Genomic DNA, 26,482 nt, shown 5'->3' with positions numbered 1-26,482 from the left:
AGATAATAAATTATTAAATAAATAATTATTATTATACAGGTGTCTAAATCATCTTCCGTTGATTTAGACACCTGTCAGCCTGGGAGGGCAGAATTTTCACAAGAAAGACCTTTGTTTTTCTTGCACTCGTTCTCCCCTCGTTAACCGACACAATTGACATTATGAGGGTCTTTAATAATAATAATAATAATTTTTATTATTATCTTTCTGTTTGTGGGGAATGTTTGAGAAGCCAAACATGGTCCCCTCCTTCCCCTAAGCCTCTTTCTCTTCCCTTCCAGCTGGAATTTGAGAAGTCCCAGGTGAAGAAGTTTGAAAGGGAGCAGAAGAAGCTCTCGAGTCAGCTGGAGGAGGAGCACGCCCATCACAAGCAGCTCTCCTCCATGCTGGTGCTGGAGTGCAAGAAAGCTGCCGCCAAGGCTGCGGAGGAGGGGCAGAAGCTGGGGGAGCTGAGCGGGAAGCTGGAGAAGGAGAGGAGCAAAGTGAGCCAGCTGGAGGAGGAGCTGGCAGCCAAGAAGAAGAGGGGCTTGCAGATGGAGGCCCAGGTCGAGAAGCAGCTCTCCGAGTTCGACATCGAGCGGGAGCAGCTGAGAGCCAAGCTGAACCGGGAAGAGAACCGCACCAAGGCCCTGAAGGAAGAAGTGGAGCAGCTGAAGCAGACCCTCAAGGAGCTGGAGGCTTCCTGCAAAGCAGAGAAGCCTCCACCAAGTGTCGCCAAGGTGTCCATTGCGACCGTCACAGAAGACCCATATCGGTCCGTCGCTTGCCAGACAGAAAGCCCCTTGAAGGAGAGCCAGGGAAGCACCATCAAACTGGCACGTGCCCTGTCGCCTGTTGCTGCCACGGCCCCCCACTCTTATGCCAAGGCAAATGGGCACTGTGAGGTTGATGCACAAGCAAGCATGGAGCCAGCCCAGCCCAGCATGGAGAATCTGGAGAAGAACAAGCCTGCCGGGTCCACTGCCGAGGGTCCCACCGAAAACAGCAGCTCCCCGGTGAGGACAGAGTCTCTTTCTCCATCCATCCCGCCGCTGCCTTCCAGTGGGATCTCCTTGTCTCCGAGCAACACCGCCTCTTCCTCGCTGACATCCTCCCCGTGCTCCTCCCCAGTGATGACTAAGCGCTTGGTTGGAGCCTCGGCCAGCAGCCCCAGTTACCAGTCTTCTTACCAGGTGGGGATCAACCAGCGCTTCCACGCTGCTCGCCACAAATTCCAGTCCCAAGCTGATCAGGACCATCCGTCGAGCGGTCTCCAAAGCCCTCCGTCCAGGGACCTGTCGCCCACCCTCGTTGACAACTCGGCCGCCAAGCAGCTTGCCCGCAACACCGTCACTCAGGTCCTCTCCAGGTTCACCAGCCAGCAGGGTCCCATCAAGCCCGTCTCGCCCAACAGCTCCCCCTTTGGCACAGACTACCGGACCCTGGCCAGCGCCATGAGCCCCAAAAGCGAGTCTAGCCCGGGCAAAGTCTCCAGCCCGCTCAGCCCGCTCTCGCCTGGCATTAAATCGCCAACCATACCCAGAGCAGAAAGAGGGAACCCTCCGCCGATTCCTCCAAAGAAACCTGGTCTGGCTCCTTCTCCAGCCAGCCACACTCCACCGACGAAGACCTCCTCTCAGGCACCTTCTCTGGGTTCCCCTGCGGACTTGGCGAGCAGCTGCTCAATCAATGCCGTGGTGGCCAATGGGAAGGAAATTGAGATCTTACTGCCAGCCAACAGCTAGTCTCCAGAAAGAGCTGCAATCCGAGCGTTTGCAATTCCCAGAGCTGAAACACTGTCTTAGCCACTCCATGTTATTTATTATTTGGGTAGTAACAAAAATCTGTTTGTATAACACACTTAGTGTCCTTTTCCTTTTATTTTATAGCGTGTAGAAAATAGCACGACTTGTGTACAGACCTTTCTTAAACACTAGAGCCTCAAGGTCTCTCATAGCAGCAGGCACATCAAACAGAGAGAGAAAAAGAGACGGAGAGATGCGGTGAATTCCTGATGCTGGGAGCGGACCAGCGGACGACGACGACGGAACACTCATTTTTAAATTATGCAGAAAAAAACACAACACTCCATGCAAACTTCCATTCCAGACAGACATTTTCTAAGAAGTGCCTGAGCTTAAGCCTGCAGATATGAATGTGATTCTCTGCAAATCCCAGAAGGGATCGTCCAACTGCAGAACGCAGTTTCCTCTCTGAATCATGAATGTTGAAATCAACACTGTTCTTAATCCTTTCCAGTTCGCAGTACACTACAGAAGGGGAATGTTCCAAAGGTGACCGCTAGAGTCGGTCAGTTGTTTCCCTGCTATGAACCAAGTCAGTCCATGTAGCTGCTGTGTCAGGAGCACTTTGGCCCCTGTTGCTGAGCTTTAGGCAACCCAGGCCTTTCTGACGACATAACCTTTCTTTAAAAACACTTTGGGAGCTTTAAACAATCAGGGTGCCAGTTCGTTTGGGTTTACTTTTTCCCCAGTCAAGTATCCATTCCTTGCATTTTTCTCTTACGCAGAGAGATAAAATAGGCGAGATTAAATCTTGAAAGCTAGCTTTTAATATTCTTCACATAGTCTACTGTTGTATGTGTGTGTGTGTAGAACTTCTGAGAGCGGGATCTTGTTATTTGATAAAGATCTTCAACGTTACTTGAAATGAGAAATGGTTAGTTAATTCTATACAGGTTTTTGCATTGGAAGGATAGGGATCCATACTAGACGATCCAAAGCAATAACTTAAAATGTGCTCATGCCGCAGCAATCCTGTATGTCGAGCTGACATTGGTCTTGCTGCCTAAGGGGCGCCTCCTGAGAGAAGGCAGCCCAACCTCCCTGGCAGCGCTGTGGAAACCAAATCATTATTATTACGTTTCACGTAGAGATGCATATATATGTGGGGAAAAAGAGAGGAGTCTTCAGGTTGTGCACACAACTCATTTAATCTTGGTTTGATGATATCGTTGAAATTCTTCATATCTCGAAAAAGAAAAAGAGAACGAGGAACTACACTTACGGGGCGAAATCCAACACCGCTTGCACACTGGGATGTGACCTTTCTCTCTTCCCTCCATCCCCAGAATTTCTCCCGAAGGGCTGCAAACTCTCCAGGTTTTGAGAGTGCATGGAGGGCACTGGGGTGGGGTGGGGGGAAGAGTGAAGTGTGTCCCACTTAAACAGCAGCACAGCGTTGGATTCAACCCACGAGGAAGCTGTTCTTAAGCTTTATATCCCCTACGTCTGGGAACTTTTCCCCTAGTAAAGATGGTTAGTGACATGGGGCAGATACGGGACTGAAGAAGTCTTCGTTCTAATGAAGAAGCTCCCTGTACTGTACATGTCTTACGCCTTTGACCCTCGCAAGCCATGTGTCTGGCTCCTGTCTCAAATGGTGCCAGGCTGCTTGGCCCTGAGATATTGCAGGAGTGTGTGGTCAAGCTTCCGAATACACTGACCTTAACACATTTCGCCATTTCCCCCAGAATCAATCTGCACAAATAAACATTTTAAAATTGTAATATAATGTTGCTGTTTTTACATGAGGACCAGCAGGTGATCTTCTTTGTCATATGGCAAGACGCAAGTGGCCCTCCTCTTCCTGCTCCTTACAGCCTCCACCTTGGACACGCTCCCCACCTGACCAGGGGGAGCTTTGCAGTTGCAGATCCTGCCCCATTGGTACCTGCAAAAGCCTTTCCCTCTGCCGGCAGGAAGAGAAAAGCACTTTCCAGAGGGGCATGTCTGTGTGTTCCGAGGGGAGAGACGGTTACTGTTTTGTTTCACAGCCATCTCACGCATAAATGTTCACTCTCCAATCTTTGGGGCGAGAGAAACAGCATGAGGTGTGCTGAGGACCTGCAGTTCTGGCCCTGTCCAACCCTGCATCTAGCCCCCACGGCCCTCCGTCAGTTTCCTCTGAGGGAATGCAGCCCTTGGCAGGGGGGAGAAGGTTGTCCTATTCCTTCACTGGACCAAAGCTCTTGAATACTTGTTTTTTTAAAAAAATATATAGGTGCTGCTCCAAAATGCCACTCGTTGGTCTATTGCTCTGCTGGAAGCATTTTGGCCAACTGACTGTTATTTCTGAGGGCAGGCTCTCAGGAGGTCCCGCCACATGATCCCATCCCTCTTAAATTTTGATCCGTGTGCCGCAGTTCCCATTTTTCTGGCCAATTGTAATTGCTGGTTGCTTGCAGGCAGATAGGAAACAACTCTGACAAGCACACAGAACAGCTCGCTTGTGCTTTTCCGGGTGTCTGGAGGTGGGCTGTGCAGCTGGAAATGGGGTGAATGGTTTCTTTCCAGCGTCTCTTCTAATCTTAAACAGGAGGGTTTTGTAGCAGCCCTTTAAATATTTCCTTGTGTTTACACTAACTTGTATCCTTTCTTTACGATATGATAGAGATTTATATACAATAATTTTATTAGGAAATGCACTGAGTACTGTATTCAACAATGGATTATAGGAAGGGAGAATGCAAGAGGAAAGATGTATTTTTGCTAGTAGCCTAATCTTCTTCTGAGATTAAACAAAGCACAACTATTAAAATGGTTCCAGCTAATCCAGTGAGACTTCTAGGGTTAGTATTTTAAGTTCTCTATAGACTTGTGTGTATGGGAATATAATGTTTAATCTTCTCTGAATCGTGTGTTGCTAGAGAGGTTTGTCACTGGCTAATGGGAATTTAATGAAGTTCAGACTGCATAATCTAGTATTAATTGTCATTAACATCTGTATATTTGTAAAGTCAAATGTCTGAAGCAGAAGGTCTTTTTACCATTTTTATAGCTGGCAGCATTAAACCTTAAACGTTCATACTATCAATAAAGGTTTTTATTTTTATGATGTGAATATTGTACAATAACGTTTTTTGAAAGTACGCCGTGCAGCTTGTATCCTTGGGTGTTTTCGCTGAACATTCATGAAGCACTGTTCATTCAGTTTGGGGAAGCTCAGCCTTTATTCTTCAGCTTTTAGGCAGAGTGTGCCAGTAGCACAGTAGCACACTCCTCCTCCAGAGGAGGGCAACCGAAATGGTCAAAGGCCTGGAAACGATGCCTTATGAGGAACGGCTAAGGGAGCTGGGCATGTTTAGCCTGGAGAAGAGGAGGTCAAGGGGTGATATGATAGCCATGTTCAAATATATAAAAGGATGTCACATAGAGGAGGGAGAAAGGTTGTTTTCTGCTGCTCCAGAGAAGCGGACACGGAGCAATGGATCCAAACTACAAGAAAGAAGATTCCACCTAAACATTAGGAAGAACTTCCTGACAGTAAGAGCTGTTCGACAGTGGAATTTGCTGCCAAGGAGTGTGGTGGAGTCTCCTACTTTGGAGGTCTTTAAGCAGAGGCTTGACAACCATATGTCAGGAGTGCTCTGATGGTGTTTCCTGCTTGGCAGGGGGTTGGACTCGATGGCCCTGGTGGTCTCTTCCAACTCTTCTATGATTCCAAGCAGTGCAGAACATGATGGTGTGGCTCTCCAGGCACTTTTGAATTCCCAGCCCTTCATTTCCAAAGCACCTCCTGATTACCTTGCATCGTGGCCACAGTGGACCAGTGCCCTTCCTAGACTGGGGAAATACTTATTCACTGGGGGGTGGGGTGGTTCATCTTTTAAACCATTTCTATCTGCTACTTGGGACATGGGTGCTGCTGTGGGTTAAACCACAGAGCCTAGGACTTGCCGATCAGAAGGTCGGCAGTTCGAATCCCCACAACGGGGTGAGCTCTCGTTGCTCGGTCCCTGCTCCTGCCAACCTAGCAGTTCTAAAGTACATCAAAAGTGCAAGTAGATAAATAGGTACCGCTCCGGCGGGAAGGGAAACGGCGTTTCCTTGCTCTGCTCTGGTTCGCCAGAAGCGGCTTAGTCCTGCTGGCCACATGACCCGGAAGCTGTACGCCAGCTCCCTCGGCCAGTAAAGCGAGATGAGCGCCGCAACCACAGTGTCGGTCACGACTGGACCTAATGGTCAGGGGTCCCTTTACCTTTATCTGCTACTTTGGTTTATCTGTGGGAACAGCCAACAACACCAGAATCTGTGCACAACTGTAGAGGTCAAGTCCAGGACTTTGCGGGGACACTTGGCTACTGCCCTGCGATCAGATGAAGGGTAGTATAGCAAGTTAATAAATACCAATAATAGTGGTGCATGTGCTGCAGTTCTGCAGATCACACTTCTGCAGGTTCTCCCTCCTCTTCTGGGAGAGGAGGTGGACTCTGCTGCATAAGGCAAAGTCCTTTCCCTAGGCAGGAATGCTGAAAAACATCATTTACACCATCAAAACCCTGTTAAGTTCCACCTGCCACTTTTTCTAACATGCTGTGCTCAGAACGATGAAGGTATTAATCTGCATGGTGGCAATCTGCTTAACCATGTCCATTTCTCGGGCAATGACTCCTGAGCGCCTCAGAACAGCTCTGCACACCTGCTTTTCATTTATGGGAAGAGACTCAAACTGAGCATCTTTAGCAGCTGAACGCATGTACTGGTGCTTTTTTGCACTGCTAAGGAGAGGGGGCCAAGCCTTGTCCAAAGCTGTTTTTCCTTACACTGAAATGTGTGGCTCCTTTGTCCTCATGAGCCAGAGTTGGGGGTGAGTTGAACTGATATTTTTTTTTACATATATGTTGAATGATGGGACAAGTTAAGGTTATATAAAACTACCTTTTACTCAGAGTAAATGCATTAAAATTAATGGCCATGACTAATTTAGGTTCAGTGGGTCTGCTCTGAGAAAAAGTTAGCCGACTACAACCCAAGAAATTCCAAGCTTCACTCTTTCTTAGACCTTGAATTTGTGTTTTAATGGTGCAATGTGGTTAGAGTGCCAGATGGAGACCTGGGTTCAGATCCCTGTATGGCCCTGAGACTAGTCACAAAGTCTCAAAACCAGGTGTGGTTTCCTTATTCCTTCCTCTTGCAATTACTCTTTATTGGCTGATTGGGAGTCTTGATCTGTGCAACAAATCTCTGGCTCTATAATTTCTCATTGGAAGAGAGTGCAAAAATAACTCGCTTGTGCCACCTGGTGTTAGAAGTTAAATAACGTCAACTATGGTAGATAACATATCCTTGCAACTTCTAAAACGAAGGGATATTAAGACTCTTGCATTTTACATTCTCCATCTAGATTATCTGTTTTTCTTAAATTAGTACAGTTTCCACCTAGGTAGATCCTCCTTTTCCCTGAAGAGTCACTAGTGTGGGGCCTCGGAAGGCTGTTTATTCCATGCACTATATATAAAAAAATATACATAAAAATTAAATCAATGTAAGGAATTCCAGTTCTCCCAAGAAACACATTTCCCTATGGATTATTCAGGGTATCCTTTCAGAACAGTAACAATTTATTATTTGTAACACACACACATACCCCATCAGACTGGTTGCTGTGGCCACTCTGGGTGGCTTCCAACATATATAAAAACATAATAAAAAATTACACATTAAAAAGATTCCCAATTCAGGGCTGCCTTCAGATGACCTCTAAAGGTTATGTAGTTACTCATCTCTCTGACATCTGATGGGATGGCTTTCCACAGGACAGGTCAGCCAGCCACCTTGGTCTCCAGGGAATGAACCTGTTCGCTGAAGGCCAGGGGCTCTTGTGCCACATGCACCCCCATGACTTCTGTCCAGCAGGTGACTAGCCATACCTATGACACACAGCATCTGTTCTCTACTACCTGGAGACAGAAAATTGTGCTGGATCCCAAGTATCTGGATAAAGAATAAATATCACGTTTGTATGCCTCTTATTGAAGAGCTACGTTTGCACACAGCGTGAGTTTTAAGGGTAAAGGAAGAAGGTTAAAACTAGTGTTTGCAACACATCTTGACCCATACAAGTACAAAAACTGGACTTGAATGTACTTCCAACAATCCACCGCGTAGCCTTTTTAATTCTGTAAACAGAAATGTACCTCTGTGAACAGAAAAATGTGGGGGGGGGGCAATACTTTTATTAAACTGAAGGACGAAGCATTCTTGCTGCAGCCAGATTGACAGGGGCTGCCCGTTGGAAGTCGACACCACCTCCTTCCTGGGAGGTGTAGTTGGGACATTGTAATAATAATAATTTATTATTTATAGCCCACCCATCTGGCTGGGCTTCCCCTGTCACTCTGGGCGGCTTCCAACCAAATATTAAAATACAGTAATACATCAAACATTAAAAGCTTCCCTAAAGAGGGCTGCCTTCAGATGTCTTCTAAAAGTTTGGTAGTTGTTGTTCTCTTTGACATCTGGTGGGAGGGAGTTCCACCGGGCATATTAACAGAGAGTCACTAATGGTTCATCGAGATGGGTCTTTTTCACTCAATATGGTTGAAGTTTCTCTCCTGTGCGAACTCAACTGACCAGCCCACTGAACCCCTGCTCTACAGACAAGTACATTGACCCAATTTTTATTTCTCATATGCAACAATTGAATGTGGCACTGTATTCTCAGTAGTTTCTTGGTTTTTTACCCCTCCTTTGCACCTGTGTTTTATTTTTCTCCTTTCACATTTCTTGCTATTAGCCACATTGATCATTTCTATTGTATTCTGTATGCGTTTGTCAATAAACTTTAATTATTACAGTGGTACCTCGGGTTAAGAACTTAATTCGTTCTGGAGGTCTGTTCTTAACCTGAAATTGTTCTTAACCTGAGATACCACTTTAGCTAATGGGGCCTCCCACTGCCACCGCGCAATTTATGTTCTCATCCTGAAGCAAAGTTCATAAACCGCGGTATTATTTCTGGGTTAGCGGAGTCTGTAACCTGAAGCAGCTGTAACCTGAAGTGTCTGTAACCCGAGGTACCACTGTATTTTAAAAAACAAACTAAACTAAACTAAACTAACGGAAATCAGCACAAATTGTCCATTGTTCCTAACTCCAATTCCTTTGCCGCATCAAGCTACCTGTCATTACCAGCCTAATAAAACCACCATGTCATGGACACAGAGGAATGATGGAACTGGCTGGGGAAGCCCAAGGAAAGAAGGCTCAGAGCCCAGGGATTGGTGGTGGGGTGACAGTGAGTGGTCAGAGGGAGGGGAGGGAAAGGAATGGAAGGAGGAGGTGTCAGAAACGGAAGAGGTGACAGGGCTTGGTGAGCAGGAAGTGTCTGTGGCAGAGAGAAGTCCCGCATCAGAGGCAGAAGAGGACAGAGGCCAAGAAGGAGAGAGGAGTCTGGCCGGGGAAGAGGTACAGGTGTCTCCCCCTCCTGCTGCAACAAGCTCCTTTCCCGCCGGTCTCCCAGAACCAGGAGGCATGAAAAGGAGAAAGAAATTGGCTTCACACAGGCACAGTCTGATTGCTTGGGGAAAACACTGAAAAGGAGGGGAACTTGGGCAGCTCAGCGTTCAAAACTCCCATTGTTCTAGGCACATTTTGCAACTGGGAATGTCATTAGTGCAAGCAATTTCTGAGCTCTGGGCGCAGTACTGCACCCAAGATTTCAGATTAAAACCACCACTGCTGGCGCCGAGGGCATGGGAGGAGAAATTCCTGCCCGCTCGACTTCCAAGAAATGATTGCAGTATCAGGCAAGCTGATAGGTTCTGCGTCTCCGCTGGCCTTCCAGAAAGGCAGCGTTTTGAGGGACCCTCATACGACTATGAAGGGAGAGGGCGAGAGAAGCATGGCTTTGTTTTTTGCCATCTTCAGATGAGGACTAGACCATGTGAAAAACGAACGTAAGATTTTAGCTGCAATTCATTCATTTACAGCTTTGTAGTCTTGTTATAAAAATAGCATTCCGTTGTGGCACCCATAACCTAGGTTTAGGGTGTCATTTAGCTCCCAGATTTCATATCTCTGTTTCTAACACTGAGGCAGCTATGAGAATGCGGGGGCTTTCAGTTTCAGCAACTGATCCATGGGGCGAGATCTACCGAAGATAGGTTGCTTTGCTCACTAGGCCTGACACTCCCAGATCCTGCTTTTGCTAATAAAGAGTTAACTCCAACTTCCTCAGTGTGATTTACCGCTGGCTTGCACCCGTCACATCACCAGGGGAACAGTGAGCAACTGTGTAGTCTCTACAAATTGAGGAAATGCACTACAATAAGGTGCATAGTTCATAACATATTTCAGCCTATAGAGAAGTGGTTATTTGAATACTGCATAGCTGAGCTCATGTAAACTCTTGTTCTGCTCTCTTTCATATTAAATGAAATATATCAAAAATATTAAAGAAACCAATGTATGTTGAAGAATACTTATGAATGGAGGTATCCCTGAAGTGCAACCATTCAGGACTTTTACAGTAAGCCCAACAGTCTCCGTGTTGAGGAATTTGGCACATGCCCACCAAAAAGTACTTTCTGAGAGACGCTGAAGCAGCAGAAATGCTGAATACTTTTCTTTGCCCCACAGATCAGGGAGGCTTCCTCGTCTTGGAGTAGTGGCAAATGAACCAATACCAAAAGTTGGTTCGAAATTGGCCTTTTCTTGGAAGCAAGATTTTTTTTTAAAAAAAAAGTAATCTCCAAAGTGAGAATTCTATATATAAAAGATGATTTCCAAGTTGTCCTGGAACCACAATTTCGGTGCTGATAAATCTGTGGATGCCCTGCTTGCCTCTCGTAACACTGAAGAAGCTTGAATAACAAGTCTGGTTAGTTTTGCTGGGTTCTCTTCCTGAAGACTTGGTGCATGTAGTCCCAGAATCTCCCCTGATGCGACTCGTTGTGGTGAATCATGGCTGTGAGGGCTTCAGCCTGATCTAGGCTCTGCCAGTAATCCTGCAGCCACATCTCCTTCCAGCTAAAAAGCAAATAAAGAAAATGAGCGCAGAGAGTCGGAGAAAACATGTATAATCTGAAACCCACTGGAAAAGCCTGCAAATGCCCTTTTAGTGACATCTTTAGGACGTTTCAGAGTCACTTCTGGGTTCTAACACATTCTCTTGCACAACTTTCTGTGTTGGCCAGCAGGTAATGGCTTTTCCCACCTGCCTTGCCCCACCCTCCCTTCATAAGGGAGCTGTTTCAGAGGGAGAATTGTGAGGGGAGAAAAACTTTGTTTGCCATCAGGGGGTGGTTGGTTTCACCTGTACTGCCCCACTGCCAGCCCGAGGAACTTTCAGAAGGGAGTTGCTGCGTTATGTGGATGTGTATTTTAATGAGCTGAACAGAGTGGAAGATTATGAGTCATGCGGGTGTGGAGAATGTGTGTGTGCTTAGTTCATTTTTTGGCTGCTATTTTAAGGTGGTTTATTTTGCTTTATAGGTTATAAATGCTTTATAGGTTATGACTTTTGCTTTAATTGCAATGTTTAGCTTATTTTTTAGCTGCCGCTTTGTTCCCTGTGTTTGATAGGTTGCAGTTGTTTCACTGATGATTTGTTAATTATTCTGTACTGTTTATGATGTATTTGTGATGTTCTTTTATGCTCTATCATGTTCTTATTCAGGGGTCGGCAACCCATGGGCCACAAGCGCCCCCGGGGGGGGGTATTTAACCAGCCCTTGAGCTGCCCCCAAACTGAGCCGCCCGCTCGGCAAGTCCCCACACGTGGCGCTAAACCGGCACAACACGGGGGACTTGCTCCCGCAGCGCCGGAAATCGCGTCTGCACAGCAGATGAAGGAAATTGCGGGCGCGCTGCTCATGTGCACGCACGATCCAGCCCACAGAGTGATCTCCACTGAAGCGAACCAGCCCAGGTGACCCCTGTTCTTATTATTTATTGTTTGTAAGTCGCTTTAGAGTTTATTTGAATGAAACGCACAATGCAGAAATGTAATCAATCCAAAACACCAGCAGAGCAAGCAACTTCAACTTAGCACCGCACAACCCTCAGCTTTCTTAAGGACAGCTGCATATTCCACAACAACGGCTAGTACCTGTCTCCATCAGGAATGTCTTCGATATTTCCATACCCGGGTGCTGGTGGCGGGCACCCCATGTGTGAGAACTGGGCGATTTCAGGCTCAGGGGGCGGCACTTTCCCACGAGACTTCCTATGCTCCTCCTCCGCCTTCATTCTGGCATTTACCTTGTCACAGACATAGCACTCGAACCCGTTCAAATAATTAGGCCGGGTCATATCATTCACTCCCCATTCCCGCCTCTCCATGCTCTCCACCAAGAACCGGTTCGTAATGCCGCCGGGACTCTTGTACTTCAGGTATTCCAAATACTTCTCCGGATTCCTGTCCAGAAAATTAATGTATTCTGCTAGCTCTTTGGGGCTCTCAAAGTCATCAATGAGGATGATGGAATGATTGTCCGGCATCCAGTCACGTACAGATGGGGAGCCTCGATATATAGGAACGGCTCCGACGTGCATCGGCCGCCAAAGCTTCTCCGTCATGTAGTCACGGCAGATGGCATTCTCCATCGCCAGGTGGAACTTGTACTTGGATATAAGAGCCATGAATTCAGAGTCCTCTGTGGTGGCTGTGGAAGTGTCCTTCAGCCTCGCACTGGGAAGCTCTCGGTTGTTCAGGCATGCCCCGTAAGAGTCCACCTACAACAGAAATAAATCATCCTGAAAAAGAAACGGCTGGGTTGTGGCCCCACCTCCTCACTCCAATCCAAATGTGTTTCCAAGCGCTAAACACACATCAAAAATGCACACACACCTATTGCCGAGAGAGAGAGAGAGAGAGAGAGAGAGAGAGAGAGAGAGAACCTGGGCACTGTAGTTTGTTAAGGATTCCAAGAATTGTAGATCACAGAGCTGAAAGGGACCCATCTAGTCCAAGCCCCTGGCAAAGCAAGAATCACAACTAAGGAATCCCTGACGGACGGCTGTCCAACCTCTGCTTAAAAGCCTCCACGGAAGGAGAGTCTGAGGGACAAACTACAGTCACACCTCGGGTTACAGCAGCTTCAGGTTGTGTCTTTTTGGGTTGTGGACCACCGAAACCCAAAAGTACCAGAATGGGTTACTTCTGGGTTTTGGCGGTCGCACATACGCAGAAGTGCTAAACCGCGCTTTGCGCATAAGCGCCGAATCGCAATCCGCGCGTGCGCAGACGCGGGTTGCGAATGTGCATCCCACACGGATCATGTTCTCAACCCGAGTGTCCACTGTGCAGCACCCAGGATTTCTGCAAGGAAGCCACGTGTTTTAAATATAGGCTGTGTGCACAGAAGGGGCTTCCTGTCCTGACACTTTGCAGTAGTAAACAGGGCTCTCCATTCTGTTTCCATTTCTCTCTCTCCTCAAACTGATTTTCTGCTATTTGGTCTGTTACATGCCAGTTAGATGAACAACTTCATTATCTATACTCCACCCACCTGGCTCAGAATCATATAAATCCTCAGGAGGCATGTATTCTGGGCAGTATTCAAGGCTTGCTGTGCTTGCCCAAGAGAACATTCGCCTTGCCTTCAACCCCTCCTCACTTGCACCCCTCAAAATCAGCTCTGGGGGGTTAGGGGACCCCCTGGCACAGACTCTGGGGAAGGGCGAAATGTTTTGTGCTCCTGCTACACCAGAGGAACGGCACATTGGCACAGGGCTGGCTACCACCCTCTGACCCAGATATTTAGCCTACAGTTGAAGCCCAACAGTTTTGTTTTTTAATGGATAAAGACTACAAGAAAATAATGCACACAAAATCTACACTTTCACTTAAGACTTTACTGAGCAAGTCACTTGAGGCCCATTTCTTTTTTCTTTCTCCTCCTGTGATGAGGCTGTATTTTATTATTTTAATGTTTCAATATTTTAATGTACAGTGGTGCCTCGCAAGATGAAAAGAATTCGTTCCGCGAGTCTTTTCGTCTTGCAATGTTTTTCGTCTTGCGAAGCACGGTCTGTCGCAATTGCGCCTCTTCAAGAGGCTTTAAAAAAAAAGCGCAAGATGTTTTCATCTTGCGAAGCAAGCCCATAGGGAAATTCGTCTAGCGAAGCAACGCAAAACCGAAAAACCCTTTCGTCTAGCGAGTTTTTCGTCTTGCGAGGCATTCGTCTTGCGGGGCACCACTGTATTTTAATCTCGTTGTTAAGTTGTTTTCATTTCAACTTGTTTTTATTATTGCTTGTTAGCCGCCCTGAAACCGGCCTTGGCTGGGGAGGGCAGGGTATAAATAAAAATTATTATTATTATTATTATTATTATTATTATTATTATTATTATGAGTCAGATTGCTCTAGAAGACAATGAACACACCAAACTTTTTTTTTTGCAATTCTGCAGGGCTGCAGCCAGGATGAGTTAGGGTCAGCCAACATTACTTTCAAAGCAAGATGTGCAAGAGGTGACATAATGTAAGTTTGCAAAATTATGCATGGCATAAAAAAAAGTGTTTTTCTTCCCACTCTCATAACACTAGAACTTGGGTACACCCAACAAAGCTGAGTGTTGGGATGATTCAGGACAGATAGGCTTCAGGCAGTTAACCTGTGGAACTCACTCCCACAGGAGACGGTGGTTTTAAGAGGACCAAACAAATTTATGGAGGAGAGGGCAACTAGCCTTGATGGCTGTGTTCTGCCTCCATGGTTGGAGGAGGAAAAGCTTCTGAATACCAGTTGCTGGAAACCACCAGAGGGGAGAGGGACCCTCAAGCATCCGGTTGGCCACTGTGAGATCAGGATGCTGGACCACTGGCCTGATCCAACACACTCTTCTTATGTTCTGGAATGGAGCCTCCTGTACAAAGACGAGAGCTGCATTCAGAGCTCTGCTCATTTTTGCTTCCAGCTCTACCCACCTCTGGCCTGCACTGCCTGACTGTAAGGGGATATGATCCTTAGGATGAAAAATGTTTTTTCCCCCCCTCAGTTTTAAGGTGTGCCCTTCCCTGGTATGGATAAGAAGTGGGCTATATGACTTTTTATTAGTAAGTGAACAAATGGTCCATTGGCGCTGAGGTGCAGCCACAGTTGTGATGCTCAAACAGGTTATGGTGACACGTCCACAGCTGCTCCCATTGGCTGGGGGCTGTCTATGATGTCACTGTCTATGATGTCACAAAGGCACCTGTCAGTTGCCTGGCTATAAAGGTGGCCTCTCCCTCTTCCCAGCCCAGACCTCAGTGGGCAGCGCCTGTGGCACTCAGCTCTGGAGGGTCTCCTTCCTCATGGAGGCAAAAGGGCAGGAGGAAGGAGGCACTCATCCTGCAATGGGACGCTGAGGAACAGGCAGAAGGCAAGTTCGCTTGCTGGGTGGGATCGCAGCTTGAAGGCAGCCGATTCTCACAGTCAGAAGGCGGCAGGTGTTGGTGGCTGGTGGGGCTTGCAGTCAGAAGCCAGCGGGTGCCCTAAGGTGCTGCAGATGTCAGCTGGCTGAAGGTCACCTTTGGAAGTCAGTTGACAGAAGCTGTGTGGATATTCATGACTTGAAGCTGGGTGTGTGTATGTGTGTGGGAATGCAGAGCGGTTGGTGAGTGAATGCGTCCACAGACATTCCTCACGGGATGGCAGATGGCGTGTGTCTGCGAGTGCAAATGGGAGGTTTCGAATGGTGTGTGTCTGCGTGTGTGAATGGGAGGTTTCGAATGGTGTGTGTCTGCGTGTGTGAATGGGAGCGTTCGGACGTGGTCCAGGTAAGTAGTGTTGTGGCTGGGAAATACATGCTCAGAGGGTGGCAGATGCCATCCTCTGGGCGCAGGGTGAATGGAACCAGTGGATATTCATGGGTAGAAACCAGCGGAAGTTGACCAGGACGTCTGGGGTGAAGTTGCCAGGCAGCAGCCAGTGGAGGGTCTGGCTGAGGCTGCTGGACGGAGGCCATCCCACTCAACGTGTTGTTTGCCTTTCAGGAAGCCGGTGCGGTTTTCCCCAAGACGGATCATGAAAGTAATGAAGAGAACAGCAGGACTGAAGCAAGGTGGTTTATTTTCCTAAATAAATGCCTTTTTTTAAAAAGCAAAACTGTGTCTGACTGGTTTCATATAAAACAAATGCAATGCTAAGTTTCTAAATGCATACATGTTTAGTGATCTTTCCCATGGGGGGTTTTGCAGCTGTTTCTGTAGTTACCAATGGCCACGATGATGTCAAAGTTTCTGTGATGTCACAAACAGACATGGATGGCTGAGAGGAAAAGCAGGATGGGTAGGGATAGAAAGGCAGGGTGAGAAAGGATAGAGAACTAGATGTCAAAGAGAAAAACAACTACCAGACTTTTAGAAGACATCTGAAGGCAGCCCTGTTTAGGGAAGCTTTTAATGTTTAATAGGTTATTGTATTTTAGTGTTCTGCTGGAAGCTGCCCAGAGTGACTGGGGAAACCCAGCCAGGTGGGAGGGGTATAAATAATAAATATTATTATTATTATTATTATTATTATTATTATTATTATTATGGCTTTAAAAGAAGACTGGACAAATTCTCTGAATCCCAGTCGCTGGAAACCCCAGGAAGTGAGAAGGCTCAGATCCTCAGGTCCTGATTGCGGGTTTCTCATGGAGACAATGTGCTTGTCCACTCTGAGAACAGGATGCCGGACTGAGTGGGCCACTGGCCTGATCCAGCAGGCCTCTTCGTACCTTAAGCCACAATCTGGAAGTACTTCCTCAGCCTCGGACCACAAAGTGGATTTGGAAGAGCCCCATACCTCCCAGTATTGTGTTGTAAGGAAAGCCAGTGGCCCGGCTCTACCTGAGTTTTTGTGGAACCTCCCGGCCCAGAGACAGTCTACCTAGATTCCTAGGTTCTTAGGAGAATTAGGCCACTGTGAGAAGAAGATGCTGGACGATTATTATTGTACAATTTGTTCGTTTATTACGTTCATACCCACCTTTTCCTTCAAGCAGCTCAAGGTTTCTGGAAGTGTGCAAAAGAGGGTGGGTTATTATGATGCGCGCCCAATATTTTATTGAAGTTGGCACCCCTGGAATACTTGGCCCTCGGGGGAGGGGCCCTTCCAAACCTACTATTTGCAACCTGAAGTGTTCGCAACCTGCAACACCATGTGTGCGCATGTGCAGGTTGTGATTCAGCGCTTCTGCGCATGTGCAAGCTCTGAAACCCGGAAGTAACCAGTTCCGGTACTTCTGGGTTCGGGACGGTGCGCAACCCAAAATCACGCAACCTGAAGCGTCTGTAACCTGAGGTATGACTTTACACACACACACACACACATATATACATATATATACACACACACACTCATACACACACACACACTCATACACACACACACACACACACACACACACACACATATATACATACATATATATATATACACACACACACTCATACACACACACACATACTGTGGGAAAATGATTGCTTGTACATGAGAGCATGAGCAAAGTTCTTATTGTTACAGGGTGATCTCATAGCTAGAAGCATCCTTGGAGCATGAATAGCGCGTGAACAGCTCGTGCTGTCCTATATGATTGGCTAACGTGGCATGGCCTGATGCTCGTACGAAGGTCTTTATCTGCTGGCTAGAACAAATTGCTTGACTTGTATTTTGTATCTTTCTGATTTTCACACAATAAAAGCTGTGTTGCATTAGCCCTAAGGGCTGCGATTAGCCCTAGGAGCAGCCATATTGCCCTAGGAGCAGCCATAATTCGGAACCTATCTTGGTGTGAGACTGATTTTTCTCTGGATGCCGAGCTGTAACTCGACAATTGGTGCCCCGTGTGAGGCCTTCGGACTTCCCGTGTGACTGCCTTCGAACTTCACGTTGTTTTTCATTATTCAGCACTCACCAACACGTCGTTCATCCACGTAGTGGATCCCTGGTGAGTGCTCCCGTGTGACTGCCTGTTTTTCATTATTCAGCACTCACCTACACGTCGTTCATCCACGTAGTGGATCCCTGGTGAGTGCTCCCGTGTGTACAACGTTCAGCTCTCACCTCGCCCCGCAAGGGCTGCAGACGCGTCGTTCATCCACGTAGTGGATCCCCGGTGAGAGCTCCCGTGTGAATGTGATTCTGGACTACGTTACGGACTTATCAGCACTTATCTCCGCCCGGACAGGGCAAAAGGCGCCTCTCTCTCATCCTCCTACGGATCCCTCGGTAAGTGCTCCCTGCTCTTTTTGCAACTCTTGCAATCATGGGAAAATCTCTCTCTGCACCACAGAAAAATTTTTTTAAAGACCTTAAATTCCTTTTGGCCAGAAACAACCTTGCTGTTCGGAAAGCTGACCTTAAGTCCCTTATAAAAGCCCTGGACACTCACTGTCCGTGGTTCCCCCAGGACGGAATTTGGGGGTTAGACGATTGGAAAAAAATTGGACACTTCTTTCAAAATCATCCGCAGATTGATGTAAAGGTTTTGCATGCCTGGGGTAACGTCTACAAAGCTATGTCGTGCTTAACTCCCTCAAACATTCTTCTGGCTGCTGCAACAGCTTCTTCAAACGCCCCCCCCGGTTCCCGCTTTGCCTGCCTCAAACCTTCCTCCTAAACCTCCGGACATTCTCTCTTCGACTCATCCTGTCACTCCCCTGCATTCTTCAAATTCTGCAGCACCCCCCGTTCTTCCACCTCCTCCGCCCAAAGCATTTGGCACCGCTCCTACTACTCCTCTTCAAGAATCTCTCCGTGCCGCCGCTCCGTTGTTGCCTTTTGATTCTGATACTCCAAATCTCTTTCCTGTGATTGCTCCTGCACCCCCAGCCCCCGTCATGCTGACCCAAACCGATGTTCTCGATGGGCTGACGGGAGGAGGCAATTTTCTTACCATTGCCCAACAGCCAACTCTCGACCCTCAGTATTGGGCAGCCACTACAGCCTCAGCCCAAGAGGCTCTGGCCTCTGTCCCTGATGACAAGAATGAGCACGATGGCCGATGTGGCAGCATCAGACAGGGTCCTGCAAAGCCCTATGGACAATTTGTTGATCGCTTGTATAATACCTTCAAGCAGCAAGTTCAGGACCTGGCAGCACAAGAACTGACTGTACGCCAGCTTGCGTTCACTAATGCACATGAGCAAGCGCTGCACTCTCTAATGGCAACATCAAATATAGCCATTGCTGATATCCTTACAGCCTGCCAGTCAGTGGGCACTGAGACGCACAAAGCTCATCTTTTAGCCACGGCCTTGTCCTCCGCCGTGTCCCAAAATCCTGCAAAGGCTACAACCTGTTGGATTGACAGTGGCTAAAGACAAAATCCAGCGGACTTTACCTATTACGTGCCTGGGACACCAGCTGACAGCATCTGCAGCCATTCCAGTCACGCCTCAACTACAGTTTCCTGATCTTAAACTGGTGGATTTACAACAAATTCTTGGACAGCTGAATTGGATAAAGAGTTATTTGGACCTGCCCACTTCTACTTTGTCTCCACTATTTTCTGCCCTTAAAGAACACAAGAATCCAGGCGACAAGATCACAATCACCTCTGCAATGGAAGAGGCTCTTCCACAGCTGTTCCAGTGTTTCCTGGCACGCTGAAAGGCCATCTTCATCCCTACTGCATTGGCCCCCCTTTTCCCTGGGAAGCCACTTCAACCACCAAACATCATTACAGTTTTGCTGCCTCCCAATAGCGACCATCCCATCTGTGTCACCACGTTTCGTTGGGTTTGGATTTTTGGCTCAGCAGTACAAGGAGCAATACATCAGACTTATTTACAGCAAATGGGCTCCTGTATCTGCAGAAATGGTTGTGTGACTTCTTCTGGATTGTGGTTTTTACATGCCAATAATCAAGCCACGAAATATCACACAGGTTGCTCAGAAGTGGCCATTGGACTAATTTACCATTCTCATCCTTCTTGGCATCACTTGGATTTTACCCCCCAGATCTCTTCTTTTTTTCTCCTCCCTCAGGAGTCCTGCCTTATGATGTGTTCCTTTGAGCATGTACAGAGGGCTGTCTTGGAACTATTGTGGACTCTTGGCAAGGGAGGGGGTGAAGGGATTTCAGTGTGTTCCAGTTGTTTCATTCTTGCTTTGGCATGGTTCCCGGACAGAAAGCAACTTGCAATATGGTTTTTTTAGCAAGGCCCACAAAGACAATGGGCTCTGTTCTCGACCTTGTTGCAATCTTTTTAGTTACAGCAAGCGGAATATGCTTGAAGCGGACTATGCTTGGCTAGTGCCTTTTTTTAGCTGCTGAGAAAAATGATTTTTAAAAGCTTCTTGAAGCTTTGAGTTTTTTTTGGTGGTGGTATTCTAGCATTCCAGTAAATGCTTCATATAAGATTAGTAATAATATGAAGGATAATCGTATAAGTTTATCGCCTGTGTTTTGTTGCTTGCAAAAATAGTGTCTTATTGTTTTTGTTTTAATCATAATAGTATATTTTTAGGTCATTATCCATATTGTAATTGGACCTATGAGTATTTTGATGGATTTTTTTATTTTTTATTTTTTAATATTACCACTATGAGTGATAGGCCAAAAGTCTTAATTAATAATGTCACAACCTACATGACCTATGAACAACAAGCTGCGTATAGAGATTTTATGTTTGGTTGAACTGGATGAGAAAGAGCAGTAAATCTGCATATTTGCTTCAATCTGATTCATGGTTACTTTGTGGCACAAGGGCCTACAAAGAAACCCCCTTTTGCCCTTTCTGGAACCTACACTCTAGGAATAGTGATACCCCTGATATACAAAATAGATAAGCTCCCAGAGGTTCGTTTGCGTAACAGAAGGGAAGTATAATCACCTATTTTTCATTATACAGGAACAGCCATCTCTAGATCTCTTTTTCCCTCTTTAGGTGCAGCCATGAATTACCGTGATTTGCATAAATTGGCAAACTGGACAGAAAATTTGTTTAATTCCACCATTTTGGCTTTAAAAATGATTAACAAAGAAATATCAGAAATAAGAAATGTAGTTCTTCAACATCATTATGCTTTAGATGTGATCCTTGCTTCTAAAGGTGGAATTTGTGCCTTAATTTATTCTCATTGCTGCATGTATATAACTGATCAATCGACCAATATCTCTGCTACTATTGATTATATGGAACAAATGATAGCCCATAATCCTTTGAATCCACCTGAAGGTTTTGATCCATGGGAGTGGTTGTCTTCTTGGTTACCCAATGGAGTATGGTTAAGAAAAGTATTATTGATTGTAATTGCATGTATTGTTGGTTTTATTATGGTGTGTTGTTGCATTCAATGCATACCCTCTTTGATTTCCCAATGCACTGCATGGTGGTACCGACCACGGCCCACCACAGGGGTTACAAGAGGAATTTATGTTGCAAAGTGTAGACGCTTAGGCAATGAAGTGTACGGTTTGGACTAATGGTCCCTCTTTTCCTCTAAATAATATAAACAAGAAAAGAGGACATGTGGGAAAATGATTGCTTGTACATGAGAGCATGAGCAAAGTTCTTATTGTTACAGGGTGATCTCATAGCTAGAAGCATCCTTGGAGCATGAATAGCGCGTGAACAGCTCGTGCTGTCCTATATGAATGGCTAACATGGCATGGCCTGATGCTCGTACGAAGGTCTTTATCTGCTGGCTAGAACAAATTGCTTGACTTGTATTTTGTATCTTTCTGATTTTCACACAATAAAAGCTGTGTTGCATTAGCCCTAAGGGCTGCGATTAGCCCTAGGAGCAGCCATATTGCCCTAGGAGCAGCCATAATTCGGAACCTATCTTGGTGTGAGACTGATTTTTCTCTGGATGCCGAGCTGTAACTCGACAACATACATACACACACACACACACACATATATATATATATACATATACATACATATATATATATATATATATATATATATATATATATATATACATACACACTCATACACACATACATATATATATTTATATATATACACACACACATATACATATATATATATATATATATATATATATATATATATATATATATGCAGGTTTTGGTGTCCTCGGGTGTCTTCCCGTGTAAAAGTTGGGGTGTCTAGGCGACGTTTCGACGAGGTCTCACTCGTCATCTTCAGGCTGGTGCTTTCGGCTTCTTGTTACTGGAACAGAGCAGGATCTCAGTGTTTGAGTTCCTATAAATACTGTTGAGGGGGTGTGGTGTATAGCCTCCAATGTTCTGGGCAGAGAGGAAGTTCCCAGGCTAGTGTGACTTTTCTTCTTTTGTTCCTTAATTACTTGAGGGATATCTTGAGTGATTTCTTGGGTGATATTCTGAGTACCACTTAGGTGGGTCATTAGGTGTGGATTAGTTGCTAAAGCCTTCGTGTCTTGACATCTTGAGCTTTGTGAAGGGTTTTTCTGAGAAGATGGCTGTACTGCACTTAGTTGTGCTCTGGCTTGGCTTCGTGTATAGGGGCGAGCTGTGGTTTTGTGTCCTGTGCCAGCCAGATCTGTGTAGGGATTGCAGGGGGGTGCAGCATCCGGAGGTGCCACCATGGTTTGGCTACTGGGTGGTGTCTGTAATTTATCTGTGGAGAGGGTCTGGGTTTGGGTCTGGTGTGGTTGATTGGTGATGGCGTTCTGTGTGCCTCTGGATCTGGTGTCGGTTTTTGTGGGGAGGGCTAATTTCCAGATGTCTGGCAGGCGGGATGTGTCGTCACGCTTGTTCATGTTGTGAGGGTGTTTCTCTATCTCGATGGCTTCCATGATTATTCTCTTGTGGTGATGTTCCATGTTAAAGAGCAATTTGGAATCTGCAAAATTAATTTCGTGTTCTGTTTCTTTCATGTGTTGGAAAAGAGAGGAAGTTTTTTCTTCTTTTTTGACGGCATTCTTGTGTTCTGCGATACGTGCATTTATTCGTCTGTTTGTTTGTCCAATGTACGTGGCCCTTCCTCTCTGCCCAGAACATTGGAGGCTATACACCACACCCCCTCAACAGTATTTATAGGAACTCAAACACTGAGATCCTGCTCTGTTCCAGTAACAAGAAGCCGAAAGCACCAGCCTGAAGATGACGAGTGAGACCTCGTCGAAACGTCGCCTAGACACCCCAACTTTTACACGGGAAGACACCCGAGGACACCAAAACCTGCATTCCTGTACCCGTGAAAATCTACGAAAGCAAATATATATATATATATATATATATATATATATATATATATATACACACACACACACTCACTCATACATACACACACACACACACACACACACACACACCCGCTCAGCCTTGCGGATCTTCCTGGGCGATCCCTTTTCTACCTGGCCCACCTCACAGGGTCGTCGTGAGGATTTCCTTGAGGAGAATAATATGATGATAATAAATTTTTATTGATATCCCGCCCTCCCCAGCCGAAGCCCGGCTCGGAGCGGCTAACAACAGTAAAAGTAACACAGTTGACCTAAAATCACAATTAACTGAAATACATTCTAAAACCAGAGACCCGCCTGGTGCTCCTCCTCGGGCGAGGCAGGCAAAGGCGAGGCGAGGATAAATACCTGGAGGTGAGAGTCAAAAATATTACCAAGCTGGAGTTCCCACGAGCAAAAGGAAAATATGAAGAAGAGCTGCGGAAGGGATATGGAAGAGACTTGAGGGCCTCGGATATAAGATTGCCAGGTTAATGTGCTAGATTAATAGGATAGAAAGGACTGACAAAACCCGGGACCAGGAGGAAGGGACGCTGGATGAAGATTGGATTTCTTATTTCTTATTTTTAATTAGGACTGTTTTATTAAATTGATGAATGTTAGGAAAATGTTGGAATGAAATTATTTGGCTCTAAGAAAAATGTTTAAAGAATTAGGTAAGAATGTTATGGTAGGAGAAGTTGGTAAAAATTAAGATTTAAGTTTTATGAAAATAGATTAAGGTAATGTGATGACATAATATTATGATTCCAGTTACAGATAGGTAGCCGTGTTGGTCTGCCATAGTCAAAATAAAAAAATTCCTTCCAGTAGCACCTTAAAGACCAACTAAGTTAGTTCTTGGTATAACCAAGAACTAACTTAGTTGGTCTTTAAGGTGCTACTGGAAGGAATTTTTTTATTATAATATTATGAATTATGGAAAGGATTTGAAAGAGGGGAGGGATTTGCCGAAATAATAATTCGAATTGGAATACAGAGAAGGAAGGCGTGAGGAAGTCCGGGAAATAAGTAAATGAAAAATATGTGATGATTGAATTGTTTTTTAACTATTTTTATTTTGTATTTTTATTTTGTTTTTTTTTTCTATTTTGTAATTTCTTGAAAATCTTAATAAATATCTTATAAAATAAATAGATAAATAAATACCTGGAGGTGCTTGGCGAGCTCCCTGACGTACCTGTCCCGGTCGGAGGGGACGTCGCAGTGGGACTGGATGTAGAGGACGGCGGCCAGGCCTTCCCGGCGCCGGGCGCTCTCCTTCTGGGCCAGGCCGAGGGCGGGCGGGCGGCGCAGGTAGTCGAGGTCGGGCAGCCACTGGAGGCTGAGCGGGTAGCCGGACTCTCGGCGGAAGGTGGCGGTGTAGTTGAAGAGCCGGGCGCCGGCGGCGTGCGAGAGCAGGTAGTTGTTCATGGGCGACTCCTCGTGGAGCAGCGCCCAGGCCTGGTGCGGCGGGCGAGGCAGCGGCGCCTCGTAGGCGCGGAAGTCCGTCCCGTAGAAGAGCAGCGCCCGCGTCCGCCGCCGGAGCAAGGCCCGCCGCTCCGTGGTGGCCAGGCACGAGCCGCCGCCGCCGCCGCCGCCGCCGCACTCCAGCCGCGCCGTCGAGCCCGGGAAGTGCGGGAAGAGGCCGCCGCTCCACCACAGCAGGATGGGCAGCTCCCGGTTGGGACGCGGGTCCGAGTTGCCCGGGCCGCGGAAGGACGGCGACGCCGCCACAGAGGCCACCACCAAGCCCGCCGCCGGCTGAGGAAGGAAGGAGGCCGCTTCGTGAGGGGAGAGCTCCGCCGGGCAGGCCTCAGGCGCCTCGGACTCCCACAGCCCGGAGGAGGCGCAGCCGGCGACGCCTCTCTCGGCCCGCGCTGAGGCGAAGAGCGCCAGCAAGAACAGGGCCGCCGCCGCCGCCGCCATGAGGGGCCGCCTCACCAAAGCCATGGCCTCCCCGCCGGGCTCTTCCCTGAGAGGAGGCCTGAGGCGCCGGCGGGTCCCCTCGGCCCCGCGCTCGCCTCTGCCCGCCCCTGGGCGGCGGGGCGGCGGCCTCCTGTCCGGCCTAAACACCCGCCGCCGGTGTGAGAGGAATTTTGAGGTCTTAAGATACCCTGTTTCCCCAAAAATAAGACCTAGCTTTGCCTTTCGCTGTAATACAAGGCATCCCCCGAAAATTAGACCTCCCCAAACATAAGGCCTCCCCAGAATATGTGTACCGTATTTTTCTTCGTGGGAAAATAAGATATCCCTTGAAAATAAGACCTAGCGCATCCTTAGGAGCAAAAATTAATATAAGACGCTGTCTTATTTTCGGGGAAACGGTAGGAATTTTGGTCTTAGATACCCTGTTTTCCCAAAAGTAAGACATCCCCCGAAAATAAGACCTCCCCAATAATAAGGCCTCCCCCCCCAACATAAGGCCTCCCCATAATATGTGTACCGTATTCTTCTTCAAAGCAATGACAAACCTAGACAGCATCTTAAAAAGCAGAGACATCACCTTGCCAACAAAGGTCCGGTTCCTCTCACTAACTCACGATCATACACTTCTCCTTGCCTCCAACCAGTTCACCCATTATGAAACTGGAGATAGAAAGTAGCTGCATTCAGATATTTTACCTACATGAATACTAAAGGCAAACCTAGACAGCATCCTAAAAAGCAGAGACATCACCTTGCCGATAAAGGTCCGTATAGTTAAAGCTATGGTTTTCCCAGTAGTGATGTATGGAAGTGAGAGCTGGACCATCAAGAAGGCGGATCGTTGAAGAATGGATGCTTTTGAATTCTGGTGCTGGAGGAGACTCTTGAGAGTCCCATGGACTGCAAGAAGATCAAACCTATCCATTCTAAAGGAAATCAGCCCTGAGTGCTCACTGGAAGGACAGATCCTGAAGCTGAGGCTGCAAGACTTTGGCCACCTCATGAGAAGAGAAGACTCCCTGGAAAAGACCCTGATGCTGGGAAAGATGGAGGGCACAAGGAGAAGGGGAGGACAGAGGACGAGATGGTGGGACAGTGTTCTCGAAGCTACCAGCATGAGTTTGACCAAACTGCGGGAGGCAGTGGAAGACAGGAGGGCCTGGCGTGCTCTGGTCCAGGGGGTCATGAAGAGGCGGACACGACTAAACGACAACAACATAAGGTTAAAAACGTGCAATATTAAATGGGAGAGGAAAACATGAAAATTCTAGCTACTTACCAACTCTTTGCCAAGTGCTGCAAGGAGGAAAATGTCATGGTTTGTGTGTTAATTAATTTAGTTGATTTACAGAGCAGAACTCCTTATTAAAAAACAAACCCTCAAGATGACAAATCGGCATCACACAAAGCGCTCCAATTTGCAGGCACAGCTCTGGGTTTAATGAAACGACGCTATCCCCTGGCATTTTAGCTTCATGTTCAGTAGGTGCATACACATGCTGGAACCAGGGTATTCTATAGTCAAGATTTTAGGAAATCTGTGCTAAAAAACCATCTCCCTGCATGTTGAAAAACTCAGGTTTAAAAGAAATGTCTACTAATATTTTTACTGTTACGCCTTCTATTGAAATAGAAAATCACTATGAGGGTGAATTTCAAATTCAGGCACA

The 26,482-nt window shown here is 46.7% G+C and overlaps 2 protein-coding genes and 2 long non-coding RNA genes across 4 annotated transcripts in view; 3 read left to right on the top strand and 1 right to left on the bottom strand.

Moving 5' to 3' along the window:
* The window catches only part of LOC310713053 (CTTNBP2 N-terminal-like protein), a 37,910-nt gene extending 33,068 nt beyond the window's left edge, over positions 1-4,842 (top strand). The window contains exon 5 of the mRNA XM_083516740.1: positions 282-4,842. Within this exon, the coding sequence (XP_083372866.1) occupies positions 282-1,724 (1,443 nt within the window). The 3' untranslated portion in view covers positions 1,725-4,842. The remainder of the gene's footprint in view (positions 1-281) is intronic.
* Positions 1-26,482, top strand: part of LOC310713254 — a 182,265-nt gene that overhangs the window by 139,241 nt on the left and 16,542 nt on the right. Inside the window, exon 2 of the long non-coding RNA XR_014529152.1 lies at positions 20,038-20,087. This is a non-coding gene — a long non-coding RNA (uncharacterized lncRNA). The remainder of the gene's footprint in view (positions 1-20,037; positions 20,088-26,482) is intronic.
* FUT11 (fucosyltransferase 11) lies at positions 7,944-24,948 on the bottom strand. Its single transcript, XM_083516797.1, has 3 exons — positions 24,054-24,948; positions 11,833-12,458; positions 7,944-10,751 (listed from the first exon to the last, which is right to left on the bottom strand). The coding sequence occupies exons 1-3, from the start codon at positions 24,834-24,836 to the stop codon at positions 10,604-10,606; spliced, it is 1,557 nt and encodes a 518-aa protein (XP_083372923.1). The 5' UTR covers positions 24,837-24,948; the 3' UTR covers positions 7,944-10,603.
* Positions 14,658-15,818, top strand: LOC310713230. The gene is made up of 2 exons (XR_014529121.1): positions 14,658-15,435; positions 15,473-15,818. It is a non-coding gene; the product is annotated as an uncharacterized lncRNA (long non-coding RNA).

This window comes from Podarcis liolepis (genome assembly GCF_965112155.1).
Source record: "Podarcis liolepis genome assembly, chromosome: 8".
NCBI lineage: Eukaryota > Metazoa > Chordata > Lepidosauria > Squamata > Lacertidae > Podarcis > Podarcis liolepis.
Note: the sequence above shows the minus strand (reverse complement) of the source record. Positions and strands in the feature narration are given on the sequence as shown.